We start from the raw sequence: 21,030 nt of genomic DNA on the forward strand, positions 1-21,030 counted from the left end.
AGGGGTCAGGCCCTGAGCCACGATGGCTTCTCAGCAGGCCACAGGCCCACTGTGCAGGATTATAGATGCCACCCAAGGCAAGCGGGAGGAGGTTTCCCCTCCGTTGCGCGAAGTAGGGGAGCCCCGGGTTTCCACCGTCTGTTCCGTGAAACAGCAGGTTCTGCACGCCCTCTTGGGTGGGGACCTGGAGAGTGGCAGGGCTGGGTGAAAACCACTTCTCTGGTACCAGCAGAGGATCTCCTTCGCCGGGGAAAGGAGGATGGATTTGCCCCACAGACAACAGAGAGCCCTCAGCGAGTTTAAAGCGAAGGAAGGACATGGGCGGATAGACTGTTTAGAAAAATCTGAGTGGCTTGCAAAGCAGAGGATGAATTCGGGGAGGGCAGGTGAGAAGACCCACCTGGATTGTTGGATGGAGACAAGGGGGCACAGAGGGGTTTCGTCGGCTGCTGTAACAAATTACCCACTCGGTGGCTGAAAGCAACACAGGTTTATCTCCTTACAGTTGTAGAGCTAAGAAGTCCGAAATGAGTCTCACGGGGCTAGTCACGGTGTCCGCAGAGTGGGTTCCTTCCCAAGGCTCCGAGGGAGAATCTGTTTCCTTGTCTCTTCCATCTTCTAGACACCGCCTGCGTTCCTTGGCTTGCAGCCCCTCCTGCATCTTCAAAACGCATCCGTCCAACCTCTGTTGTCCCCTCTCCCTCTGCTTTTGACCTTGCCTCCTTACAAGGACCCTTGTGATTACATTTAGGGTCCACTCAAATAACCCAGGATAACCTGGCCACCTCAAGATCCTTAACTTAAACACACCAGCAAAGTCCCTTCTGCCATGTAAAGAAACATAGTCACCGGCTCCGGGGATTAGGGCATGGACAGCTTTGGAGCCACTACGCAGCCGAGGTTTCTCTCCTGAGCGACCATGTGGGAGGTTGGAGCCAGGGACCCACGAGAAGGGAGGAGGGACAGGTTTGAGGGGACCTGGAGAAGCCGGCCCGGGATGTGCAGAATCAAAGGTGCTCGAGGAAGCAGGCGGAAACATGGGTTTGGGGGTTGCGGGTGCAGAGACAGTGAGAAGAAACAGCAGCATGGATGGAGCAGAAGGAAGATCTCTTCCCTCCCCGTGTGCAGCGACTGAGTCGGACGCTCGTGCTCTGTCCTCCCAGCCACAACAGAACGAGGCTGTACTGCCAGGTGGTCAGCGGGCTGGGGTGAATCCCGGCTCTCCCTCTAACTCACTGTGTAACCCGGGGCATGCGGCTTCCCCTGTGTGCCTCAGTCTCCTCGTCTGTAGGATGCAGACACTCCTAGGACCAACTTCGTAAGGTTGTCAGAATGATTAAGTGAAGGAAGCCATGCAAAGATCTAGGAAGAGTGCCTGGCACGCAGGAGCTTAATTTCTCAGACGGTTATTTACCGAGCGCTTGTGATGTGTCGGGTGTTATTGCGGGTGCTGGGGCTGTAGTCCTGAACACGTGCAAACAGACTGCACGCTCAGCCCACAGGAAGCATCTGTTCTCGGGTCGTTGGCTGCAGAGTTTGCTGTACAGCACGAGGATCGGGATTGGTACCCCCTCCCCGCGTGAGGCAGCAGAGCCCTCCCTCGCCTGTGCGCTCCGCTGCCTCCATCTGCCCACCTCGCCCAGGCTGGGAGCCGATGTCCTGCTCATCACAGTTAGTGTGTGGCATTCCGTACCTGGCCAGTCATGGCCACAGTTCGGCCTTGGGACCATGGAGGAGGGAAGGGGAGAGGAGAGGGAAGGACACGATTTCCCTTGGGAAGGGCCACGGGCATGTCTGCTCCCAGGACCGTCCGTCCAAGACAGACGCCCACAAGAAAACCTGGCACTTGCTCCGCCCAGCCAGGTTTGCAGGTTCGAGCACAGAGCTGCAGGAGAGTTTGAGAAAGCCCTCTGAGGAGGTACTGGGCTGTTCCCGGATGGGAAAGCAGCACCCAGGGCTCAGAGAGACCTGGGTTTGAGCCTCAGCGCCACCCATCGCAAACCATGCGGCCTTGGTGGCTGGGAACAGGCACCTTGACTCCTCTGAGCCTCGGTTTCCTTACGTGTAAAATGGGGATCGTAACACCTAGAGGTCAGGTTTGTCGTGAGGAATAAAGAGCATCACTGTGTATGTCACCAGGCATGGTCTCTGGTGGGCACGTATCGTCAGCAAATGGAGGATTTGCATCCCAGTGTCTGGCAGCTGGGAGGGCAGTGAAACGGCCTGGAGCCCCAACAGGGGAGGCCCCAGCCAGACAGCTCTCTGTTGGCCATTGTTCCAGGCTCCTGTGTGCAGTGGGTCAGCTGAAGGTCAGACAGCTGGGCTCCAGGGAGGAACCTGGATCACCTGCCCAGGCAGGTTGTGGTCCACCCACCATGCACCTCCATCCCAGGGAAGGGAGATGGATTCATGGGGGCACAGAGCCCAGCTCGAGGGAACTCTGGGGGAGAAGGCTTGCTTTCTTCCCTCCCCTGTCCCCCTCCCCAGTGAACCCCATGCACTGATCAGATCCGTCATGATCCCTGGCTCATAACCCACTCTGCCATCAATCCCTGCATGTAATCATCAATTGATTGATGGTTGTAACTTTTTATTTTGAAGTGATTTTTAATTTACAAAAAGTTGCAAAGATAGCACAGAGTTCCCACATACCGTCTGACCCGTGTGGGATGTTAACATCTTGCATAACCATGGTCCATTTGTCAAAACTAAGAAGTTAACATCGATTGGTGCTGTGCGATTAACTAAGCTATAGGTTTTATTTAGATTTCTTCAGTTTTTCCACCGATGTCGTTTTCACATTCCAGAATCCAGTCCAGGATACCGCACTGCATTTAGCATTCATTTATTTTTATTCTTTCATTCGTATTCCCACATATTTGTTTGCTCACTCGTTAATAAATACTATGGTGAACGCCCATGAACCCGCCACCCGTCTAAGAATCAGAACAGAACCAATAACGTACTTCCACCTACGTGCTCTCCCTCATCCTGTCTGCCTCTCTCCCCAGAACAAATATTCTGAATTTTATGTGTGTCATTCTCTTGGTTTCTTTCCCTTCAAAATTGCAAAACTGCAGGAAAAAAAAAAGAATAGTAGAAGAATAGGAAAAAGAATAGGAAAAAAAAAAAGAATCCCTGGCTATATATTCTTTGTCAGGATTCATTAATTCTCTTTTTTGTGTTTGTGTGTGTTAATTCTTCTTTCTTCTTTTTATTTTTTTATTTATTTTTTATTTTATTTTATTATTTTGTTTTTTTTATTTTTTGGCTTCACCATGCGACATTCGGGATCTTTTTTTTTTTTATAAATTTATTTATTTTTTATTTTTGGCTGCGTTGGGTCTTCGTTGGTGCACGCGGGCTTTCTCTAGTTGGGGCGAGCGGGGGCTACTCTTCGTTGCGGTGCATGGGCTTCTCATTGTGGTGGCCCCTCTTGTTGCAGAGCACGGGCTCTAGATGCGTGGGCTTCAATAGTTGCGGCACGCAGGCTCAGTAGCTGTGGCCCCCGGGCTCTAGAGCACAGGCTCAGTAGTTGTGGGGTGCGGGCTTAGTTGCTCCGCGGCATGTGGGATCTTCCTGGACCAGGGCTCGAACCCATGTCCCCTGCTTTGGCAGGCGGATTCTTAACCACTGTGCCGCCCGGGAAACCCAGACATTCGGGATCTTATTTCCCGGACTAGGGGTTGAACCCAGGCAGGCCCTTAGCAGTGAAAATGCCGAGTCCTAACCATTGGACCACCAGGGAATTCCCTGGAGTCATTAATACTTTCCTTTTTTAAAAAATATTTATTTATTTGGCTGTACCAGGTCTTAGTTGTGGCACTCGGGATCTTCATTGCGGCACACAGGATCTTTAGTTGCGGCATGCATGTGGTATCTAGTTCCCCGACCAGGGATCGAACCCAGGCCCCCTGCATTGGGAGCGCGGAGTCCCAACAGCTGGACCACGAGGGAAGTCGCTGGAGTCATTAATTCTTAACATTTGCCAAATTCTTTCCCTCTCTCCCTCCCTCTGTTCCTCTCTGTCTCTCCCACAGGCACAGACCCCGCCCCATTGATTTCTGTCTCTGCCTCTTTCTCCATTCAAAATAAGTTGCAGACATCTTGAGTGTTCACGCCTAAATATTTCAACACACAACCCACAACTCTCCAGAACGATGCTATTCTTTTGCAGATCCACAGTACCGTTGTCACACTCATAAAACTTACTAACTCCCTGTCATCTAATAGACAGTCTGTATTCAAATTCCCAAAAATGTCTTTGATACCGTCGTCCCCCGTGATTTAATCACTGCACACAGGTTGATTTCTTTTAACATGTCTATTGCATATAATACGAGCCTAAACCAAAATTATTTCATTTTGCTTTTTTTTTTAACTTTCTAAAAATTATTATTTATTTACTTAGTTGCACCAGGTCTTAGTTGTGGCAGGCAGGCTCCTTAGTTGCAGAATGCATGTGGGATCTAGTTCCCTAACCGGGGATCGAACCCAGGCCCTCTGCATTGGGTGTGCAGAGTCTTATCCACTTTGCCACCAGGGAAGTCCCTTTTTTTTTTAACTTTTATAACCAAAGTGTCCTATTGTAACAAGCCTGGGATTTGCTTCTGTCACTTAACATGACGTAACACAAGGTTGAAATGTGTGGCCATAGCAGTTTGTTTTCAGGGCTCTGTAATATTCCACTGAGTGACTGTACCATGATTGACTCGTCCATTCTCCTGTCCTTGGCCATCTGGGTTCCCTCCGTGGTCTTGCCGTTACTAAGAACGCTCTTAGCACGCTTGAGTATGTTCTCTTTGGCACACGTACGAAAGATCCTCTTGGGTACGTGAGGTCATGGGCCTGGGGAGGGCTTCCACCCCACTGCAACATGGCCATCCCCTCTCTGAGCCTCAGCTTCTCCGTCTGTAAGACAGATGGAGGACTTCCTTGCGGGTCCAGTGGTTAGGACTTGGCGTTTTCACTTCCGAGGGCCCGGGTTCAATCCCTGGTCGGGGAACTAAGATGCCACAAGCCGCGCAGCCTGGCCAAAAAAAACCCCAGAATTCCTGCTGCCCCTAAATACAGATCATGGAAGGGGTTAAGCGATGAACTGAGTTTTACCCTTTTATCCTGGCAAAGGTCTGGTGCCGGGAAAGGGAAGTATCGTGCAAGTCGCAGGGTCCCAGAGAGGGCCTTGGCTCGTCCCCCACCTGAGCGGCCCCTGCTTCCTGCACAAGGCAGCTGTTCTGCCCAGGTGGGGTGCCTGTGGATATCCACCCTCTGCTCTCTTGAGAGCCAGGCCCGCCCAGGTCTGCTTTCTGCCTGGATCGCCCAGCCGAAGCCTGGCAGAGAGGAGAGGCTGCTTCGAGAGGGTTGAGGAGGCATAGTTACTCCGCTCTTCCCCCGAGATCCGGTCTCTCCCTCTGAGCAGCATTCCTTGCTGCTTTTAGATGGTGACTGTCAGCACACAGTCATCAGCCTGAGCTGGGGGCCTCAGAGTAGGCGCAGAAAGGCCAGGCTGCTTAGGGCTCGTGTACTTTGCCCGGGAGAGGGCTGTGAGGCCACCCCAGGCATCACCCCGAGCTGACTGGCCTAAAACTGTGTACATAGCATGGCTGGGGTTTAGTAAGCTTGGTTGCTTTCTTTCCCCAGGCAAAATTCAGTTAATCCTCAGGCTAACAGACAGCAGATTAGAAACAACAAGATGAGAGCCACAGTAGTGAGATAGACAGTAGTGAGAGAGAGGAGACCAGAAAACTGGAAACAGCAGCAAAAGGCAGGAGAAATGCCAGGCTGGGGCAGTGGGGGACAGGTCACTGCAGCCAGGGCAAGTTCAACAGCACTTTCTGGACAGCACTGGGGTCAGGTCATGAGGGTGACCTCCATCTACCCCCAACCATGTGCTTAATAAGAGAGGGGTACTTGATGAGTTTTAGAAAATGGTCTCCCCCACATGAGTAAAGCAAAAACCCAGGGACTTAAGAGAACAAACCTCCATCATCTGGAAGAGTTTCGTATGGAAGATTTTGTTTCCTGAGACTACACAAGATAACTGAGGCACTGATCTGGTAATAACATCAATGCTAACTTGACACTGATGGCGTAAGACCTTAAATGTTTTTATGCACCGTATCACTAGATCCCTCCCAACAGGCCAGGATTCCCATTTGAGGGATGTGGAAACTGAGGATCACGGAGGTTGAGTGCTTTTCCACATACCACACAGCCTTAGGGTTACAGTCAAGATTGCCTTGCAACCTGCTGGGCCAGGGAACTTCCCTGTCACTGGCCCTGAGGACCCCCTTTCTCCCCACTGTCTACAGGCATTCAAGCAGGTACATTGAGGGCACACCACACTCCGCATGGAGCCCTGTGACGTTTCCAAATGGAGAACATTCTGAAATGTTTGCAACCGTTGGTGTCCTTACAACCAACCTGGGTTCAGAGAAGCTCAGGCAGGACCCCCCCCCCCAGAGAAGAAGAGTAATAACTAGACCGTGGACCGTGCCAGGCACGGACATAACGTCCTCACCTCATCCTCACGGCAGCTCCATGTGGTCATTGTTGCTAATTTTTTTTTTAAGGTGTTTTTTGTTTTTAATTTTTGGCTGCGTTGGGTCTTCGCTGCTGCACACGGGCTTTCTCTAGTTGCGGCGATTGGGGGCTACTCTTCATTGTGCTGAGCGGGCTTCTCACTGTGGCGGCCTCCCCGTTGCGGAGCACGGGCTCTAGGCACACGGGCTTCAGTAGTTGTGGCACGAGGGCTCAGTAGTTGTGGCTCACGGGCTCCAGAGCACAGGCTCAGCAGCTGTGGTGCACAGGTGCAGCCGCTCTGCGGCATGTGGGATCTTCCCGGACCAGGGCTCGAACCCGTGTCCCCTTGGCAGCCGGACTCTCAACCACTGCGCCACCGGGGAAGCCCTGTTGCTACTTGCCAGACGAGGAAATCCAGTGGTTGCCTAAGGTCACGAGCTAATAACAGAGCCAAGATTTGAAACCAGGCAGTCAGGCTTCAGAGAGTGTGGTCTTAACTCCTGGCAACAGGGCTGCACCTCAGAGCCCGGGAAAGACCACTGGGTGTACAGCCGAGGCCCCACGGGGCCCCAGTGACTGTGCCTCACCCCCCTCCCCATGTTCTCATGTTTCCTGATCCTAGTTTCGCCCACAAGCAGACCAGACTCAGAGGTGATGGCTGCCGGGACCGTCCCACCCCAGCCTAGGCTAGGACAGCCGCTGCCCACAGCCATCCTTGGGGAGGTCCCTGGTGACCCCAGGCCTGGCCACCCCCTCTCCAGACGGTGGGTGTGTGACGGTGGTGGCAGGAGCCTGGCTCTGTCAGGAAGGAGTCCTGTGAGCCGCCCGCAGCCTGCCAACAGGCGCACTTGGCTGGAGGTGCAGGCTAGCAGGATGTGTGGGCTTCCTCCTCCACACCGGGGCTCGCCAGGGCTCAGCCAGGGGCCAGCTGAGGAGAGTGGCCATGATTCACGTCACAGGAGACCAGCTCTGTCCTGGGCACCTCCGAGGCCCCCCGACACAAGCGTGTTCAGCCCTCCCCCCTGCATGGAGCTGGAGGGCTGGGGCTCAAGCAGGAACACAGGGAGGGCCTCTTCACCTGGGGTTCAGGTTCAGCCTCCCAGCAACTGCGTCACTCCTTTGCCCTCACCACCTGAGGGGTTGCCTCTGAGTACACGGAGGACCAGCGCCTCTCTCCCCTCCAGCCCCCGCCAGAGGCTAACCTGGCCTATTTCATTCAAAAACTAGTCCTCTAAGAAAAATGGAACCCCCTTCCTCCAAATTAAGTAAAAACAAAGAGGTCGGGGAGAAGCCAGGAGCAGCTGTGGGGAAACGTGGGCATCCTCTCAGAGGCCCGACACTGAGCTGGGAGGATCCAGTGGTAACGCGCGTCGTGGGCCTGACAGTCTGCACATGGGACGTGCTTGGTCCACTCAGCAGCTGTGATTATTCTTGGTATTACGGAAAAAGGCCCCTAAACTCCCACCACACTCCAGAGGCATTCAGGACACCTCCCGGTGCCACCAGCGTCCCTCAGGCAACTCAGGTCCCACTTTCCTGACATTTAACTGCGGCCACAGTTTGCTGCCTGGGACTGACCTGTGTGCTCTTCGTGCTGGCTGCCCTGTGATGTGGTGTCACCCCTGCCTGTCAACTGCAGCCTGGTTTGGGGGTGCTCTCCCCGGCAGATCAGACAGGACATAGGGGAGGGGACATTTTCCATGTCCCCTAACATGTGTTGAGCACCCGCGGGATGCCTGCAGCCCCAACGTGCAGATAAATCTGCGTCCCACGGGGCCTTGGGTGGCATGGGTGTCACCTCCTCTGGGAAGCCCTCCTTGATCCCTGGCTGGGTTGGAGTCGTCCCCACCCCCACCCCATGTTTCCACAAGCCATGCACTGACAGTTATCAAGCCCAGTGGGTCACCGAGTGTTCCCCACTGTCCCCTGCCTCGTCTGGGGCTGTGTTCTGTACTCTGCTAAATGCCCAACGGCAGCACTGCATCCAGATGGGACGGTGCTCGTGAAATATTTGTCCAAGACGAATACTGTGTCAAGACAGTGAGCTGAAATGCTGAGAGGTGACGTGGCGTGGCCCTTTGAGGCCTGGCGTTGCCTCTCAAAAGGCGAGGGCAGTGTGCAGCCCAGGCCTGCCCTGTCTTTATCTCTCTCCACCCACTGGCAGTGGTGCAGCAGGAGCCTGCAGGGGGAGGTGGGGTTGGTGAGTGAGTCCTGCGCTCCCAGAGAGGTGCACAGGTGACGGCCATGTCCAGCAACTACGGGGACCTGAGCTGGTGGGTTTGCTTTGAGGTGCTGTCTTTTAATCCAGAAGGCTTTTTGTCATGTACCGACTGAGTCCGGCCCTGCCCTGGGCTTGAGAGGAGACAGAGGCGGGGAACTATGAGCTGATGGAACAAGAGATTTAGAGGAAACACCTTAAAGATCAACCCTTCTTTCTACAGATGGGAAACTGAGACTTCAGGAAACCCAGAGTGCATGGTAGCGTGAAAGACGAGGACTTTTGAGTCAGACAGAGTATTCCTGGCACTTAGCGGCTATGTGACCTTGGGCAGGTTACTTAACCTCTCTGAACCTTTGTGTCCTCGGCTGTGGTGAGCAGTGACCATGACCGCATCTGGGAAAGCTGCCAGCAGAGCATCCAAGCGCTCGTTGGGTGGATCCAGGCTGATCTTTCCCTGGCCTGTGTGGTGCTGCCGTGCCTGTGCAGAATGCCGGCCACCAGAGCAATCCCTGGTGGCAGGGGGTTAGCTGGATAGAGAGTGTCCTCCACCTCTCTGCAGGCTCTTAAGTGGCCCTGGGGCCCAACGTTCGGTCCTAGTTGTCTGCTGACCTGGAGGAGGGTCAGGTTGATTCTCGCCACATCCAGGGTCGTGAAAACCATTTGGAAGGGCCATGTTGGGGCGTATGGGAAGATGGAGGGCTCCAGGGGGTGCTGAGTTTGGGGTGTGGCCGAGGGGAGCCATCACTCCCCAAGATGGGGATGCAGGAGGGAGGGTGTTATCTGGGATGCCTGACATTTGCAGTGTCTCGTGGGCACCCAGGTGGCTGGTAGGCCGTGGCTGAAGAGAGAGATTCAGGAACTCTGAGATACAGCAGATCTAGGTTCCAGAGTCAGGAGCGCTGGCAAGAACAGGACCAGACCAGGGACAGCAGGTGAAGGGGGAGGAGGCACCAGGCAGTGCGGGAAGCTCTCTGCCCTGAGGGGCGGCCCTGGACTGGGAGTGGAGGCCCCTCCCTGGCGCTGGTGCAGGGAGAGGGCTGGGCCTGCTGGACGGGGTGTGAAGGGCAGGCGGGGGCAGCAGACAGTCTGGGTGGCACAGAGCCCTTGGCTTCCTAAATGGAACCGAGTTCTGTGAGATTTTCCAGATTAACACAGGAGCTGTTTTTCTTCACAGACCCATTCTGTCTGCTCTGCCCCTCACCTCCCAGGCCCTGGCTCCCTGCCGGCTCCCCACCCCAGAGGCCCAGCCCCGTGGTTACTGTGCGAGGGTGCCCGGGCCCTTCCTGGAACTCCAGCTCGCTCCCCAGCCCAGGGCACCAGCCCCGCAGCCCGGACCTTCACCATGCCAGCCACTCCCACCCAGCCCGGCCCTGTCCCTGGGGGGCTCCACTGACCCCCCCTCCTGCTCTTCTAGGCCAAGGAGAGGAGTGAGGGGAGCACGGGGTTCAAGCAGAAAGTGCCCGTGGAGGGCTGCCCTGGACGCTAGGCCGGAAGGGTGTGCAGCCCCTACACCCCCAAAGCATGCCTGTCTCCCTGGTCACAGGCCTGGGGCTCTTGGTCTGCAAGGCAACCAGGGTGAGTTCTGAGAGCCCAGCTCAGTCAGGCGGGCACACACTGCTGGACCCATTACTGCCCCCTCCCCGGCACCGGCCCGGGCTTTAGCCGCATCCAGCACATTGTGACCTTTCTCCCTTCAGTGCCCACACATGGGCCAGTCCTACACCTGCTGTCTTTTCCCACCCGCACCCCACTCATCACAGACCCCTACCTGCCTTCCAAGAGACCACTTGAACATCCTGCTCTCCCAGGGGGCCTCCCCAGACTTGCACGGACGGGGTAGGCACCCCGATTCATGCCCCACGTCTCCTCGGAGGTGTCCCCCGTCGCATTTCTGGGCGCCACCCTTGCCAGGCTGTGAGTTCCTGGGAGGAGGCTCACATCCTCCCTCTCCTCGGGGTGCTCCATGCCTGACATGGGGCCTGTACGGGGGGAAGGTGTTCAGAGAATGTGGGGCGGGTGGATGGATGTACAGACAGACGGCTGAGGCCAGAAACAGGCTGCAGGGGAGTGGGCGGGCCCTGGAGAGTCTGCGCCGGCAGGTGAGGGTCTGGGCCGCCATGGGGGAGAAGGAGTAAGTCCAGTGACCGAGACCGTGCCAACCCTCATGACCCCTCATCTTCCTCTTGTAGATGAAGATGATGCCAACAGACTTGGGGAGAAGGTGATCCTCCGGGAGCAGGTGAAGGAGCTCTTCAACGAGAAATACGGTCAGTGCGTGGCAGGGGAGGGCAGGGCCTGGGGGGCAGCCTTCCTTGGAGGCGCCCCTCCCTCTGCAGCCAGCCTGGCCTCCAGTTGCCCCCAGCTGGCCTGTCCGCTCCCTGGGGACATAGTTGCCCTGTCCGAGACTGATGGGAGCTGATCCCTCTTTCTCCCCATCCAAGAAAGGGGAAAAAACCCTGATCTGTGATGCACACAGTAGGGATGGCTATGGTCAGCATTTCTGTTTCTCTAGGGCTGGGCTGTGTGGCAGAGGCCGTGCCCCACGGCCAAGTGCTTGTTCACGCAGACGCTTGTCTGCCCAACACACACTCAGCCCTGAGATTCCAGAGGAAGGCATCTGATCCCGCCGTCCAGGGGCTCAGTGTCGGGAGGGAACTGGCCGTGGAATATATGAAAGGTGCCAGGTCCTGTGCAGAAGGCATCCAGGTGCCAGGGCGGAACCCAGGATGGTGCAGTTGATAATACGGTTACCACTGATGGAGCATTTTCTAGATTACTGGGTGCCAGGCTGCACTAGGTGCTCTATATACATTTTGTTCGTGATGAATTTAGTAGTATTGGCTCCACTTTGTATTGTAGCAGAGAAAGACAGTTAAAAAAAAAAGAAAGAATTTCAGAGAGTAACAAAGGAAAACAGGAAAATGTAGAAGTGTGATAAGGGTGAGACAGGGTAGCCGTGGCCTGTCTGGATCGGTGAACCAGAAAGCTCCTTGGGGACTTCCCTGGTGGCGCAGTGGTTAAGAATCCACCTGCCAGTGTAGGGGACACGGGTTCAAGCCCTGGTCCGGGAAGATCCCACATGCCGCGGAGCAACTAAGCCTGTGCACCACAACTACTGAGCCTGCGCTCTAGAGCCCGTGAGCCACAACTCCTGAGCCCGCGTGCCACAACTACTGAGCCTGAGTGCCACAACTACTGAAGCCCGCGTGCCTAAAGCCCATGCTCCGCAAAAAGAGAAGCCACTGCAATGAGAAACCCGCGCACCCCAACGAAGAGTAGCCCCCACTCGCCACAACTAGAGAAAGCCCACGCTCAGCAACGAAGACCCAACACAGCCAAAAATAAACTTAATTAATTAATTAATTGAAAAAAAAAGAAAGAAAGAAAGCTCCTTGGAAGAAGGGATGTTTTAGCCAGAACTTGAATGTCAGGAGGGGACAGACATTAGAAGGAAGCTTGCCAGGCAGAGGGAACAGCTCGGTGACTGGGGAGCAGCGAGAAGTCAGGAGGGCCTGGAGTGGGAAGATGTCCTGATGACGGGGTGGGGAGAGGTGGGCAGGCCAGGACTCCGAGTTGGGGTTTCATTTTGAGAGTAACAGGAAGCAGCTCTGCTGGTGGTTTGTGGTGTCTTTTTCACTTTTTATTTTGGAATCAGTTTTCAAACATATACAAAAGCAGAGAGAATGACAAAATGACCCACCATGTAACTCAAACCTGGCTTCTGTGCTTACCAACATTTTGCCAATCTTAGTTCATCTCTTTCCACAGGCACACTTTGATAGGTTTAGTACTTTGAAACAAATCTAAGACATCCCGTCATTTCAGCCACAAATACCTAAGTAAGGACTTTTATGTTTTCTAACACAATTGGAGTGGATTTTTAGCAGCATCAGGTCCTCATTTGTCAGGTCCAGGCGTGCACACGTAACAAATCATTGCACTGGGCATGTGTGAAAGTACCTGTTTCATTGCCAGTGTTGGATATTGAATTTTTTTGGGGGGGGTGGTGAGCCTGGAGGCATGCGGAATCTTAGTTCCCTGACCAGGGATCAAACCCATGCCCTCTTCAGTGGTAGCATGGAGTCTGACCACTGAACTGCCAGGGAATTTGATGGATTTTTTTTTAAATTTTATTGAAGTATAGTTGATTTACAATGTTGTATTATTTCTGCTATACAGCAAAGTGACTCAGTTATATATATTCTTTTTCATATTCTTTTCCATTCTGGTTTATCACAGGGTATTGAATATAGTTCCCTGTGCTATACAGTAGGACCTTGTTGTTTATTCATCCTGTATATACTAGTTTGTATTTGCTAATCCCAAGCTCCCACTCTTTCCCACCCCCACCCCTCCTGGATTTTTAGTTTTGCTAATTGGATAAAAAAAAAAAGTGGTGTGTGTGTTGACTTATAAACTCTCAGTGGTGCGGTGGCTACCGAGTGGGGCTGTGCTGGGTCCCAGCCGTTCCCCACAGAGCTTGGCTTTGACAGGGGACATCTTCCCTGACTCCCTGTGCCCTCTAGGTGAGGCCCTGGGCCTGAACCGGCCTGTGCTCGTCCCTTACAAACTGATTCGGGACAGCCCAGATGCTGTCGAGGTCACAGGCCTGCCCGATGACATCCCTTTCCGGAACCCCAACACATATGACATACACCGGCTGGAGAAGATCCTGAAGGCCCGGGAGCACGTCCGCATGGTCATCATCAACCAGCTCCAGTGAGTGCCCCCAGCACCTGCGTCCGGGTGGGCAGGGTGGTGGGGGCCATGGGAGAGGGTGCTGCTTGGATCTGGGAGGGGAACGCCCAAAGCAGGCCCAGCCAGGAGTCAGAGAGAGAGACAGAGAGAAAAGGAGAGAGAGGGACCTTTCACTTGCACAGAATCCAGGAGATGGACTAGCTTAACACTCTCATCTTAAAGATCAGGAAACTGGTGAGGAAAGGGACAGTGTAAGTCACAGTGGGTCAGCTGGGCTCTAGACCCAGGTAGCTTAGTCCATTCGGGCTGCTGTAACAAAATACCACAGACCGGGTAGCTTAAACAAAAGAAGTTTATTTCTCACCATTCTGGAGGCTGGGAAGTCCAAGATCAAGGTGCCAGCAGATTTGGCATCTGGTGAGGCTCTTCCTGGTTCACAGATGGCCCTCTTTTCACTGTGTCCTCACATGGTGGAAGGGACAAGGGAGCAATCTGGGGCCTCTAATAAGGGCACTAATCCTGTTCTCGAGGGCTCCACCCTCCTGACCTAATCACCTCCCAAAGACCCCACCAACAAATACCATCACATTGGGGATTAGGTTTCAACATTTGAACTTTTCGGGGACACTAGCATTCAGTCTGTAGCCCCGGATGTCCTGATTACAACCCCTTTCAACTGAAACACAGGCCTCAGCATTCATGGGTGTTGGTTTACTTTTTGGATTTTAATTAAATTTGATTTTTTTTTTTTTTTTTTTACTATTCCCCTCATGTTTACCCATTTTACTGTATTTAGAAAATAACAGTAATTCAGTACCCCCAGAGACAACCACTGTCTGTATTTTACTATATATCCTTATAGTGTTTTTTTAAAAATATTGTAGTTTATTTGATTATTTTCTGATTTAGAAACAATACACACAGCAAACTTGGGAAAATACAAAAAGTAGAAAAAACGAGGAAGATAACCCATAACACTCCTGTTCAGAGTTAACACTGGTGGTGCTTTTTTTTTTTTTAATAATATTTATTTATTTATTTATTGGCTGCACCGGGTCTTCGTTGCGGCATGCAGGATCTTTAGTTGCGGCATGTGGGATCTAGTTCCTTGACCAGGGATCGAACCCGGGTCCCTTGCATCAGGAGCACAGAGTCTTAACCGCTGGACCACCAGGGAAGTCCCTGATGGTGCATTTCTTTCTTAGTTTTTCCTCTACCCATATTTTCTTTTCAATTTTATACTCCATGTTTTAAAATTAAAATAGTATTTGCATGTGTCAAAAAAATCAAATTATTCAGAGGGGTCTCAAATGAAAAGTAGAGGTTTCCCTTCCTTCCCAACTACAGTCCACTCCCTGAAGTAACTTCTGGAAAATAGGAGAAAATGCCCACCCCACACCCTGTAGGCATACGTTCCACAGAGAACCACCAAAGACATTCTGGGGTTTTCCTTCAACGTTTCCACTTCTCTTTTAATGCCTGTTAGATATATATTTTGAAAAATGAAACTGAGATCAAACAGTATTTATCTGTAGACAGTAAGTAAAACTTGCTGTTTCCACTTCTCTTTTAATGCCTGTTAGATATATATTTTGAAAAATGAAACTGAGATCAAACAGTATTTATCTGTAGACAGTAAGTAAAACTTGCTGTTTCCTCGCTGGCTATCTTGCGTGTATTTGACCATTATCCATTTCCATGATAACTCCCTTTAACGACTGTTTAGATGGACCATAATGTCCTCTACTGATGGACATTTAGGTTACGTCTGATTTGTGGGGGGTGGTTCATATAATAACACTGCAAGTAAAATAATCAATAAAATAAAAAGTAAAAGATATATTAAGATACACTACTGTCTCAAATATCCATTTACACAAATCTAGGCACACACTTTTGATTACTTGGTCAGATGACACCCTCGCTCTCTAGAGGAAACCAGGTCCCGAGACTGGCGATCACGCGCCTGCTCTGGGCGGGGATGCTGACCGTTTTCATCCGGGTCTTACCTGGCTAATGTTCCAGCAGTGGCGGCATCTCATCTCATGTCATCTCACGAGAGATGTCGCCCAGACTCAGGGAGCAGGTGAGAAGGAGGAGGGGAAACCTCATTTTCTAACTGCCACCTCATCTTTCTCTTTTTCAGGCCTTTTGCAGAAATCTGCAATGATGCCAAGGTGCCAGGTAAGTCAGAGGCTAAAGAGGCCATCCTTGGGAAATCCCTGGCAGTCCAGTGGTTAGGACTCTGAGCTTCCACTACAGGGGGCACGGGTTCAATCCCTGGTCAGGGAACTGAGATCCCACAAGCCACGCGGTGTGGCTGGGGAAAAAAAAAAAAAAAAAGCCCACCCTTCTGCCTCTCAGGGACCAGAGTCTATGGACAGATCTGGGCCAAGTGGCACGCAATAGAGGGAAGTGTAGTCCCCCTGCCCAGTACCTCCCCAGGGAGCCTGAGACCTCCCTCTGCAGCGCCAGTATCCCCAGGTGCTGGAAGGACAGGAAGCCTGCAGGCACCCTTCAGAGAGGCCCTGCCACAGAGGGCCAGATCAGCTAGAGAGGATCAGCTAGAGAGGGTGTCAGATCTGCTAGAGAGGGTGAGGGACAGGCTGGAACCAGCAAGAGGGGGCGTCAGGTAGGATGGCGGAAGTCACCTGGGGAGGGGAGGAGGGGTGACTGGGGTCGGCAGGGGTGAGGCAGGCAGGCGCTGCCGGAGGCTGGCTGGGCCCCCTAGATTCTGCCTGCATTTGCAGGGCAGCACCTGCACCAGACCCTGGTCTTCTGGAACCTCTCAGGGCGCAAGAACCTGGGAAACTCTGGGATTCTGATTAAGCAGGCGTGCCACAGAGCTCGAGAGGATGGAGCCCTGGGGATTGGGAGGTGCACCTCTGATTAAGAAACACCCATCTCGTCCCACCTCTCATGGTACCTCTGGGAAACTGAGGCCCAGGGAGGGGAAGGGACTTGCCAAGGCCATATAGTGAGTTGGCGGCCGCCTAGAACCTGGTGTCCGGACCATCCATCTGAACCACAGGCCGCCGTGGACTGCAGGCCCCAGCGTGGCTGCTTAACGGGGACAGTGATGGAATTCAGCGAGGTGGCCCCACCCCGGCCTGAGACCCAAGATGGCCCAACTCCAGATGGTCCCAGTTCCCCTGGGACACCCCAGCCTGGGGTGGCACAGGCAACCAGCAGCCACCTCCTTCTAGCATGTGCTGATGCCACGGGCACGGCACTAGGCACTCATGGTAGGGAGGTGACTAGGTTTGGGAGCTGCTCCCAAGTCAAAGGCAGACACGCAGAAGGCTCCATGGAGGCCTCAGGGAGGAGAGTTTGGGACAAATGATCAGAGACTGGATGCTGTCACTTACATCCACCCCCCGCCGTGGCCATCTTTAAGGTCCACAGCCCTGGGCCAGCGCCTCTGACTTGTTGGCATGTGAAGCCTCCTACAAAAACTCCTCCTCCCTGGCTCGCAACCTGGGCTCCTCCTGCCTCCAGAGCCTCCTGTTTCCCGGGGTCTTTACACCACATCCCAGATGCCAGGCTCTGGTTTTGCTTCAGCAGCTGAATGAACAATTGCCCCCTGGGCCCAGCCTGCCCTCATGCTGTGTCATTAAGACCCTTCTGGTGGGCTGTGTCAGTCACCTGTCCACCCACTCAGTCGAGCCCAGTCCCCACCTGTGCATCACACAGCAGCAAATCGTTTTTTGTTTTTTTTTTTTTTTTGGCCTTGAGAATTCGGGGATCTTAGTTCCCCGACCAGGGATGGAACCCGGTCCCCTGCGGTGGAAGTGCAGAGTCCTAACCACTGGACCACCAGGGAATTCCCCAATATACAGCTGCACATCTTTTTGATAAGTCTTACATATTCACATGAATTGAATTCAGCAGCAACACGACCCCTGCTAGTCCTGCTGTGTGCTGGGCTTGGTACTAGGCTCTTTCATACACATAATCTCCTTTGAGTCTCATATCACAGTTGTCCCCTTTTGGCTCAGAGAGGTTAATCAATTTACCAGGGTCACACAGCTAGTAGGTGGCAGCAGTGGAGTTTGCACTTAGGACTTCTGGCTCTAAACCAGGGTTTCTTTCCATTGGGACACTGCCTGTCTACTAGTACCTGTGACCTGTCATCATTCACAGCAAATCAGATCTGGGTCGTCACACATCAGCGGTAACAGTAGCAACAATACTGATACCAATTCTCAGTTTCTGACGATTTACTGGGGACCAGGCACATTAGCTCATGTGACTCTCCCAGCAAGCCTGCAGGATCTTACATTTTACTTGTGACAGAATGAAGGCTCGTTGGCCACTAAGTGACTCCCCTTAAGACTTAAGTCTGTGTGGCTCAGAGTCTGGGAGTTCTGGGGAGGCCGGGAGCCCGCAGGCTACATGGTCTGAGGAGGGTATAAGGAAACCTGCTGGGGAGACCCACCCGGGGGAGGAGGCTCTATCGTTAGCAAAGCAGACAGGTGAACGGGAGCAGGAAGGTGGGCGAGTGGGGCGCGGGGCTGCTTAGGGAAGGAGGCCGGAGAGATGGGCCTCAGCCGCTGGTGGGCCGGGAGCCTTGAGTGCTGAGAGGGGGACTTCAAACCAGAGAGCAAGGCCTTCTCCGTGGGGGGTCAGGAGGCCAAGACACAGTGGCCCTGGCACCTGGCGTCAGCAACCCTTTCTCCTACCAGCCAAAGACAGCAGCATCCCCAAGCGCAAGAGAAAGCGGGTCTCCGAAGGGAATTCCATCTCGTCTTCCTCCTCCTCTAACCCGGAGTCAGTGGCATCCACCAACCAGATCTCACTCGTGGTAAAGTTGCACAGACCTGGACCTGACTGCTCTTCTCTCTGGCTTTCAGCCGGCACTCGGGCAGGCTCGTCTACTCCGGAGCGTGGGTCTGGGGTGCGGGGAGATGCTGGGCACTGAGTAGAGTCTGCAGACACATCTGCCTGCCCTACCCATGAGACAGTCCACCCCCCTCTCATCAGGTGCCCACAGGCGCCCGGGGAAGGAGTTCACACCCCCACTGTGCAGATGGGCAAACTGAGGCCGAGGAGAGGGAAGGGACCTGACCCCCCACTCGGCAGGACCTCAAGCAGACTCCTGGGTTCCCGGGGCAATCAGATGCTAGACGAATCTCTGCGCTCACATCACATGCTCTGAGCCACAGCCCTGTGAGGTGTTCCCTGCAGTTACGTAGACAAGGAAAACCAGGGTCAGAGGCCGCATGACTCTGTGGCCTCATGGCTGGTCAGTGGTGGATGGAGACCCCACCTCCAAAGCTCCACCTGTTCAGCCATGTGGCTGGATTCTTCTCTCCCATCTACGAGGAAAACCTCATTAAGGGCACACACTTGAGGGTTCTTTCTGATTTCAAAATATTAGCTTTGAAATCCTGAGTCCCAATGGGGAGAAAATTGGAAGACAGTTGAAAATGACTTTAGGATTTGTTTATCCTTGGACCCCTTCCTGCTAAACCCCGAAGCTCAGGCTTTGCCTCTGTTCCTGCCAGGGTGCTCACAGAGGGTCCCTAGCCCCTTGCACCACCCAGAGAGACAGGACAGCTGCTTTGGGGCCTGAGGCCTGGAGGGGGCTGAGTTGATGGTGGTGACCAGCAGTTCTGAGCCAATCCCCAATTCCCTCCCCACATGTCTGCTCACATGGCTAGCCCCCGGGACACAGGTGGGAATAGGTCAGAAGACTCCAGCCCAGGCCCCATGGCCACTGGTGAACTGCGTGACCTTAGACAGGTCACGTCCCGTCTCTGGGCATTCCATGGCCTCAAAATAAATAGCATCTGAGGAAGCCCTTCAGAAAGCAGCGCTGAGTGTTCTGGTATGCTCTCCACGTCACCCGGAGTCCTAACCCGGGCTCTCTGTCCCCCTCTTTCTAGCAATGGCCAATGTACATGGTGGACTATGCCGGCCTGAACGTGCAGCTCCCGGGACCTCTGAATTACTAGACCTCAGTGCTGAATCAGGACCTCACTCAGAAAGACTAAAGGAAATGTAATTTATGTACAAAGTGTATATTCGGATATGTATCGATGCCTTTTAGTTTTTCCAATGATTTTTACACTATATTCCTGCCGGCAAGGCCTTTTTAAATAAGTAAAAAAAAAAAAAAAAAAACCATTGCCTTTGTTCCTGTTGCGTGTTCTCTCTTGGAATTTGTGGCTGCAGCTATCACTGGAACGAGGTCAGGAAACCCAGCTCAGGTGGCCTGCCCGGGCCCTCCGTCCTTGCCAAAGCAGAGGCGGTGGCCCTGACCGCGAGGCCCTGGGTACAGACTTCACTCATTTGGCTGCTGCTGGGGTCACATGACCTCAGGATGCGGCACCACGGAAGGCAAAGTGCTAGGCTGACCCCCCTGGCCTCAGGGAGCGTTCAGTGTGGTAAGGGGCCGTCTTGCCCTTGCCCCAGTAACTCAGGTGAAGTCAGAAAAGTCAAGTATGGGGACTTCCCTGGTGGCACAGCGATTAAGATTCCGAGCTCCCAATGCAGGGGGCCTGGGTTTGACCCCTGGTCCAGGAACTAGGTCCCACATGCCACAACTAAGAAGCCCACATGCCGCAACAAAGGAGCCAGTGAGCTGCAACTAAGGAGCCTGCCTGTTGCAACTAAGACCTGATGCAACCAAATAAATAAATAAATAAATAAATAAATATATATATATATATATATATATATATATATTTAAGTCAAGTATGATCAGCAAGTATGGAATCTTCATAGCTGGAGGGAAGGCATCTTGGCGAAGGGGCTTTGGGTTGGGCCTGGAGGGCTGGGGTGGGTTTTTTTGTGTGTGTTTTTCTTTTAACATCTTTATTGGAGTATAATTGCTTTGCAATGGTGTGTTAGTTTCTGCTGTACGACAAAGTGAACAGCTATACATGTACATATATCCCCATATCTCCTCCCTCTTGCATCTCCCTCCCACCCTCCCACCCTCCCTATCCCACCCCTCTAGGTGGTCACAAAGCACGGAGCTCATCTCCCTGTGCAATGCGGCTGCTTCCCACTAGCTAGCTATTTTACATTTGCTAGCGTATATATGTCCATGCCACTCTCTCACTTCATCCCAGCTTACCTTCCCCCTCCCCGTGTCCTCAAGTCCATTCTCTACGTCTGCGTCTTTATTCCTGTCCTGCCCCTAGGTTCTTCAGAACCATTTTTTTTTATTTTTTTAAGATTCCATACATATGTGTTAGCATACGGTATTTGTTTTTCTCTTAAAAATATGGAATGCTTCACAAATTTGCGTGTCGTCCTTGCCCAGGGGCCATGCTAATCTCTGTATCGTTCCGATTTTAGTGTAGCTGCTGCCGAAGCCAGCACCTGGGGTGGGTTTTTGACAGAGTTCTGGGTACTGAAGCAGAGTGATGGGTCACAGCTGCTTCTCAGAAAGACCTCTTTGGTGGCAGGTGGAAAGGTGAAGGAAAGGATGAGACCGGAGGCAGAAAGACAAGTCAAAAGGGCCTGGCGGTAGTCCAGGCCTGGCACCCAGTGGCCGCTCATTCAGTCCTGGTGGGGAAGGCAGGGCGCCCTTACCTAGCGCAGAATCAGGAAATGGTCCTAGAAGCACATTAGGAGTT

At 53.1% G+C, this 21,030-nt stretch overlaps 1 protein-coding gene and 1 non-coding gene across 7 annotated transcripts in view; one reads left to right on the forward strand and one right to left on the reverse strand.

Moving 5' to 3' along the window:
- GTF2IRD1 (GTF2I repeat domain containing 1) overlaps positions 1 to 20,025 on the forward strand; it is a 112,318-nt gene extending 92,293 nt beyond the window's left edge. For 2 of the 6 annotated variants that reach the window (XM_033838984.2, XM_073792025.1), the window contains exons 23-27: positions 10,933 to 11,010; positions 13,270 to 13,462; positions 15,588 to 15,625; positions 18,127 to 18,245; positions 19,330 to 19,736. In XM_033838984.2, the coding sequence (XP_033694875.1) occupies positions 10,933 to 11,010; positions 13,270 to 13,462; positions 15,588 to 15,625; positions 18,127 to 18,245; positions 19,330 to 19,398 (497 nt within the window). In that variant the 3' untranslated portion in view covers positions 19,399 to 19,736. Of the gene's footprint in view, positions 1 to 10,932; positions 11,011 to 13,269; positions 13,463 to 15,587; positions 15,626 to 18,126; positions 18,246 to 19,329 lie in introns of all 6 variants that reach the window. The other 4 variants (XM_033838988.2, XM_033838987.2, XM_033838985.2 and 1 more) reach the window with 4 other exon arrangements.
- Positions 20,026 to 20,669: 644 nt separating this feature from the next.
- On the reverse strand, positions 20,670 to 20,772 carry LOC117308399 (U6 spliceosomal RNA). Its single transcript, XR_004522380.1, has one exon. It is a non-coding gene; the product is annotated as a U6 spliceosomal RNA (small nuclear RNA).
- Between the last annotated feature and the right edge of the window lie 258 nt (positions 20,773 to 21,030).

The sequence above is a fragment of the Tursiops truncatus genome, chromosome 15, assembly GCF_011762595.2.
Source record: "Tursiops truncatus isolate mTurTru1 chromosome 15, mTurTru1.mat.Y, whole genome shotgun sequence".
Classification (NCBI taxonomy): domain Eukaryota; kingdom Metazoa; phylum Chordata; class Mammalia; order Artiodactyla; family Delphinidae; genus Tursiops; species Tursiops truncatus.